General features: G+C 51.6%; 1 protein-coding gene across 1 annotated transcript; it reads right to left on the bottom strand.

Annotated features, from left to right (window-relative positions):
• Positions 1-1,025: 1,025 nt before the first annotated feature.
• On the bottom strand, positions 1,026-3,479 carry LOC149523361 (uncharacterized). The gene is made up of 3 exons (XM_089770437.1): positions 3,436-3,479; positions 2,520-3,110; positions 1,026-1,870 (listed from the first exon to the last, which is right to left on the bottom strand). Exons 1-3 carry the CDS (start codon positions 3,477-3,479, stop codon positions 1,792-1,794), a joined length of 714 nt encoding a protein of 237 aa, XP_089626563.1. The 3' UTR covers positions 1,026-1,791.
• Between the last annotated feature and the right edge of the window lie 2,640 nt (positions 3,480-6,119).

The following is a 6,119-nucleotide window of genomic DNA, read 5'->3' as shown; positions in this document are numbered from 1 at the left end:
AGGAGAAACAATCAAAATCTGGCACTTCCCATGGTCCTGGGACAACCAAATCCTGACTGTGCTATAACATTTCCTCGTTAATCACTCCATATGTCGTTTACTATAGAACTGTCTACTAGCTTTGTCTTTGGTGTAAGATTGAAGGTGCCTCTGACCTGCGATGAGGGACTTATTCCTTGGGACTGGGAGTAACCTGAATATCTGTCTCAGGGCGTACCCATGTTCGTCTGTAACTTTAAAAACAGCGAGTAGTCCTGTGGCACCGGAGAGACTCCCACAACTATATAGGGTCATGAGCTGTCATGGGGCGGGGGAGTGGAGCAGTGAAATTACAGCGCTCCCAGCCAATTCAGGGTTTGTGCCCCGCTTCCTCACAGTCTGTCCAGAGATCAGCAGCAACGCCGACAGCGTGACAGAGCAACACAACTGCACCATCTTAAGAGAAGCTGGTCGTGGGCGGGCTGTACCGTGGGAACCCCATGGTGAAAGGGCTCATAATGTGGGTCACTTACCTGTCTCTAGCCCCCCTTGCACCACAGCAAATTTCAGGCTCATCTGAGTAAATGGGGAGATTTCTGACACCAGAAGAGTTGTCTCAGTCTCGCCCAGAAGGGAAGGTCCCTTCTGGGAGTCAAGGAGTTTGCAGGGGGAGCTGCCTTCTGGGAACTCTAAAATGGGGGTTTGGTTCCCAGGCACAGCTCCTGTCTTCTAGGGGAGCAGAGCGTGGGGCCGGGGGCTCTGTCCCCCATTGCGAGCTCTGTGCCCCATCCCTGGAGACCCGGGCTGTCTGCTCAGGGGAACCCCACCCAGGGAGTGGGGATGGGAGTTCTAGAGGTGGGGAGAGGAACCCCTGGACGCAGTAAAACCCAAACTGTGCCGTAGGCTGCCAGCAGGGAACCAGCCCTGATAAGGGGCTGCCCTTGGAAACCCAGCACCCCCAGGGGATGAGATGAGACCCCCCCCCCAGCATATGGACAGAGATGGGAGACCTGGACACACAGAGACGTGAGGCTGCAGGATGCTCTCAAGCTTTATTGGCAGCAATCGCAAGGCAGAGACTTGGCAAAAAGCGGCACCCACAGAATGGAACAAGCCCAAAGCCTCCGAGGACAAGGCAAGAAGCAATGGGCTTAAACTGCAGCAAGGGAAGTTTAGGTTGGACATTAGGAAAAACTTCCTGCCTGCCAGGGTGGTTAAACACTGGAATAAGTGGCCTAGGGAGGTTGTGGAATCACCAACCCTGGAGATATTTAAGAGCAGGTTAGACAGACACCTGTCAGGGATGGGCTAGATCAGTGTTTCTCAACCGTTTTTTATAAAGTATTCCTTCAAAAAGATTTTGAGTACCCCCACTACCTATAGTTTTCACACACACATTTTTTTTCTACTGTTGCAACACATTTGTTTAAACAACTCAATCGTAGCCGGGCGGGCGATGACATTTTTGGGTGTAAAAAGTACAAAAATAATAAAGCGCTGCAAAACTTACAACAAAAATTCAGATGTCTCCACATTTCAGTTGTGTTGACTTACCCTCCCCCCAGACTTCTCTCGAGTACCCCTTAAGGTACTCATACCACTGGTTGAGAAACACTGCTCTAGATGGTACGGGGTCTTGCCATGAGGACAGGGGACTTGACTCAATGACCTCTTGTGATCCCTTCCAGTTCTAGTATTCTATGATTCTTGGACTGATTCCCAAAACAAAGAAAAGGGCTAGAAATGTTGCAGTTAGGTACCAGGAAAGCTGTTCTCTCAAGTTTTGCTGCACTTCGCAGATTTGATTTATGTTTATTCGCACGCTGCTGGGTAATGGCCACGAATCAACTGTGAATTTACTTGCAAAGGCCTTTCACAACCCTTCTTGCATCTGTCAAGAAAAACACAAAAAATAAAAGAAATCAGTCTTAGCCCTGTACTTATCACACCGCTCTTGCTAAAGCGGATTCATACAGGATACATGAGGTCCTGCCGGCCTTGCACTACTGGCAAACTATTAAATATATCAAGAAAAGGATAGGATAGGAAAGGAAAGATATACCATAAATTAGCGTATACAACCTGCATCCATATATAACCCGCACCCTTGTATTACCAGAGATTTTTCTATCCTGTGTAAAAAAAATTATAGACTACCCGCGGACATGTATAACCCACAGAGACTTCTACAGCAGCCCCAGGCACTTGAGCAGCAGTGCGTAGAGAGCAGACACAAGGCCACGGCCATCCTGCTCTCGGCGAGCTGGCCGGCCTGCCGGAGGGGAGCTGCACTTGTGCCCTGCACAGCCGCAACCAGGCGCCACCCACCCTCCTCTGTGTGGGGGGAATGCAGAGCGCAGCGCAGACGCACTGGAAGCTCATCAGTGATGCTTCTGAAGTAAAAATCGATTTATATAAGACGCGGACACGTATACGCTGCGGGGCGGGGTTTGTAAAAAAGGGTTTAACTCGCAGGCTATATACAGTAATTTATGGTATCTTAGCAGGTGATAGGTTCCCGGTTCCGCTCCATCATCTACCTCTTCCCCGCCAGGCAGGGGTTGTTCTGAGGCTCCAACGCCGTGCAGTTCTTGCAGCCGTTGTTGTCACAGCGCAGCAAGGGGACGTCACGCAGCTGGTGCCAGGCACCCAGCAGACCCTGGCAGGTCACTTCATCCTTCAGATCGTAGTTGAAGATTTGCTGGAAGACGAAGGCCTTGGAGTTGCTGTTGAGGCGCTGGAAGGCTTTGCTGGTCATCAGCACGATGTTGTCCCGCCCGGCCTGGCGCAGGCATTTGGTGGAACAGGGCGAGTTGAAGGTGAATAAGATCAGGCAGCTGTTCTCGCCATAGGTCCTGTTTTTCAGCAGGGTCACGAGGCTCCTTGCGCCAGAAAGCAGGCGCCACTCGCTGTGCTCTGTGTAGTTCCTCTTGGGGGTGACCACCTTCTTCGGCCGGGCGGCCACAATGTTCCCACGGGGTGGGTTGTACAGGTCTCCAAACTTTTCAATGCTCTGTCTCATTTCTTTTAGCTGGGCCAGGGGCAGATAGGTGGACACTTTCTGGGGGTTGCGGCAGGTGCCCTGGGGCAGTGAGGCAGCAAAGGCGTATTGCTTGTTAACTCCCCCATTCCTGAAAGAGCACGACACAGAGGGGCCAGAGGTCACTATGTGAGCCAGCAGGTGCCAAGGAAAAGGGAGAGAAGGAGGAATAGGCCCTAAAGAAAACATCCCAGCTCTGGGCTCCTTCTCCTCCCACATTCCCCAGAAAGAACATAAGAACGGCCAGCATCACCCTTAGGAAAGAGATGGGCCATGATCTAACGCAGGGCCGGGGTATCCCTGCCAGGCTGGGCGCTCTCGGCCCTCATTTCGGTGTCTCTAGAGCCTGGCACCATAGCAGCCCCCTGCTCTCAGGCAGGGGACGGGCAGAGCCAGGCACCGTGGAAACCCCTGACCCATTGGGACAGCCTGCCAGCTGGAGGGACACAGCCAGGGCCATTCCCTGCTGCTCTTCACAGCCGGGTGACAGGGACAGGGACAGGCAGAGAGACACCCCCTCCCCAACTGGTCACTCACACAGTCACATGATCCACAATCTTTTTGAGCGCGGTGGGGTCGATGCTCCCGGTGGTCTCTGGCCCAAAGCAGAGGAGAAGGGGCAGCAGCAGGAGTCCGGCCCTGGCCATCCGTCCCGGCACCTGCACAGACCCCACAGTTTCAGCACCCCCATACCCTGGGCACAAACCCAGACACTCTCCCAACCCACATCCCCCAACCCCTGCCGTGCTACCGACAGGAAGAGGGGGGAGCAGAGGTCTAGAAGCAAACGTCCTATTTCTTATTTGTAGTAATATTTTAAGCATTCAAGTTTGAATGTACCGAGTCTGAATATTGATAGAGATGTAGCCGTGTTAGTCTGGGGTAGCTGAAGCAAAATGCAGGACAATGTAGCACTTTAAAGACTAACAAGATGGTTTATTAGATGATGAGCTTTCGTGGGCCAGACCCACTTCCTCAGATCTGAGGAAGTGGGTCTGGCCCACGAAAGCTCATCATCTAATAAACCATCTTGTTAGTCTTTAAAGTGCTACATTGTCCTGCATTTTGCTTCGAGTCTGAATATGTCTTTTTAAATTACTCTGAAGTACAAATACCTTTAGATTTTTATAGTTGCTGTTGTTATAGACTTGATTTAGAATTCTTTGATTGAGAAGTAGGGTAGAAAGAGATTTGGATTATTTTGGTTTTAGTTTTAAAGCAGATATTATCATAGAATATAGTGGAAACATGTAATGATTTGTTTTTTTTACCTAGATTCCTGGGGCTCTGTCTGCTGGCAGCTCAGGGACAGACAAACTGAGTTTGCCTTGGCTCCCCCTCCATACCAGGGACAGAGTCTGACCAGCAATCCACAGGGCCTGAGAGGGAGTTCAGGAGGGGGGAGAGAAGCCATTATCTGAGGAGTCTGGAGCCAGACAAATCAAGGGGAGGACTGGCTGTGTGGGAGCTAGTAAGCCCCAGGCCTGCATGCAGGGATCCCCCTGAGAACTAGCCTCTAGGGACCTGAAGGCAGGATCCCTCAGCTGGGTTTTATTTCTCCGCTGTTGATTCCCAGTTTATGGAGTCTGCTGGTTCGGGGCTGCTGCCTGCTGTGTGTGTGTGTGTCTGAATGCTGGGGTAGGAGATTATAGTTTGAATTTTAGTGCAGTTGTGTGGCCTGCACCTTGAATCTTGTACCCCTTTGTGGTGAGGGGAATCCTGTGACGGAAGCAGCCTGATTCCTGGCTAAAGAGGATCTCTGCCAGAAGAGACTGAGCCATCGCTGAACCTGAGCCTCATTCATGGAGTGTGTGAGTGCACCGTCTTTTAGGGTATGTCTACACTACAAAGTTAATTCAAACTAACAGACGTTAGTTCGAATTAACTTTGATAGGCGCTACACATACAAACCGCTAGTTCAAACTTAATTTGAACTAGCAGAGCGCTTAATTTGAACTAGGTAAACCTCATTCTACGAGGACTAAGGCTTTGTTCGAATTAAGTAGTTCGAATTAAGGGCTGAGTAGCCACTTAATTCGAACTAGTGGGAGGCTAGCCCTCCCCAGCTTGCCCTGGTGGCCACTCTGGGCACCACCAGGGAAACTCGTCTGCCCCCCCTCCCGGCCCTGGAGCCCTTAAAGGGGCACGGGCTGGCTACGGTGCCCGTGCCAGGTGCAAGCCTGCCAGAACCCAGCCAGCAGACCCTGCACCTGGCACGGCACGAGCCAGCCACCCACTGCCACCCAGCCCTCCGCCTCTTCCCGGGACCAGGCTGGTGCAAGAGGCGGGCGCCCGCCTGGTCTAGTGCAGACATCGTGGACCTCATCCAGGTTTGGGGGGAAACCTCCAACGTCCACGACCTCCACACTAGGTGCAGGAAAGCGGCTGTCTAGCACAGGAGAGCTGCCAGCCTGGCCACCCAGGAGCAGGTTTGCATGAAAATCAAGGTGGTCCAGTGAGACCCCCGACCCTGGGCCCTGAGCTTAGAACATAAAAACATAAGAATGTCTGTACTGGGTCAGACCAAAGGTCCATCTAGCCCAATAGCCTGTCTGCCGACAGCAGCCAGCACTAGGTACCCTGGAGGGGATGGACCAAAGACAACGACCAAGCCATTTGTCTCGTGCCATCCATCTCCAGCCTTCCACAAACAGAGGCCAGGGACACCATTCCTAACCCCTGGCTAATAGCACTCCATGGACCCAACCTCCATGAATTGATCTAACTTCACTTTAAACTCTGTTCTAGTTCTAGCCTTCACAGCCTCCTGCAGCAAGGAGTTCCACAGGTTGACTATTTGCTTTGTGAAGAAGAACTGTCTGTTATTAGTTTGAAGCCTGCTACCCATTAATTTCATTTGGTGTCCTTTAGTCCTTCTATTGTGGGAACTAATGAAGAACTTTTCTTTATGCACCCTCTCCACACCACTCATGCTTTTATAGACCTCTATCATATGCCCCCTCAGTCTCCTCTTTTCTAAGCTGAAAAGTCCCAGTCTCTTTAGCCTCTCTTCAGATGAGACCTGTTCCAAACCCCTGATCATTTTAGTTGCCCTCCCCTCTCGCATCCTCTCTCTTCCCCTCTCCCACCTCCTTTTCCC

The sequence above is a fragment of the Pelodiscus sinensis genome, chromosome 18 (genome assembly GCF_052426305.1).
Source record: "Pelodiscus sinensis isolate ZL-2025 chromosome 18, ASM5242630v1, whole genome shotgun sequence".
NCBI classification, from domain to species: domain Eukaryota; kingdom Metazoa; phylum Chordata; order Testudines; family Trionychidae; genus Pelodiscus; species Pelodiscus sinensis.
Note: the sequence above shows the minus strand (reverse complement) of the source record. Positions and strands in the feature narration are given on the sequence as shown.

Excerpts from the sequence above, each read along its gene's own strand:
- LOC149523361 (XM_089770437.1), bottom strand. The coding sequence starts at position 3,479 with ATGGCCCTGGCTGTGTCCCTCCAGCTGGCAGGCTGTCCCAATGG. Across the intron at positions 3,111-3,435 it reads CTGGCAGGCTGTCCCAATGG|GAATGGGGGAGTTAACAAGC; the intron begins GTCAGGGGTTTC and ends GTGCTCTTTCAG. Across the intron at positions 1,871-2,519 it reads CCCTGCCTGGCGGGGAAGAG|ATGCAAGAAGGGTTGTGAAA; the intron begins GTAGATGATGGA and ends TTTTCTTGACAG.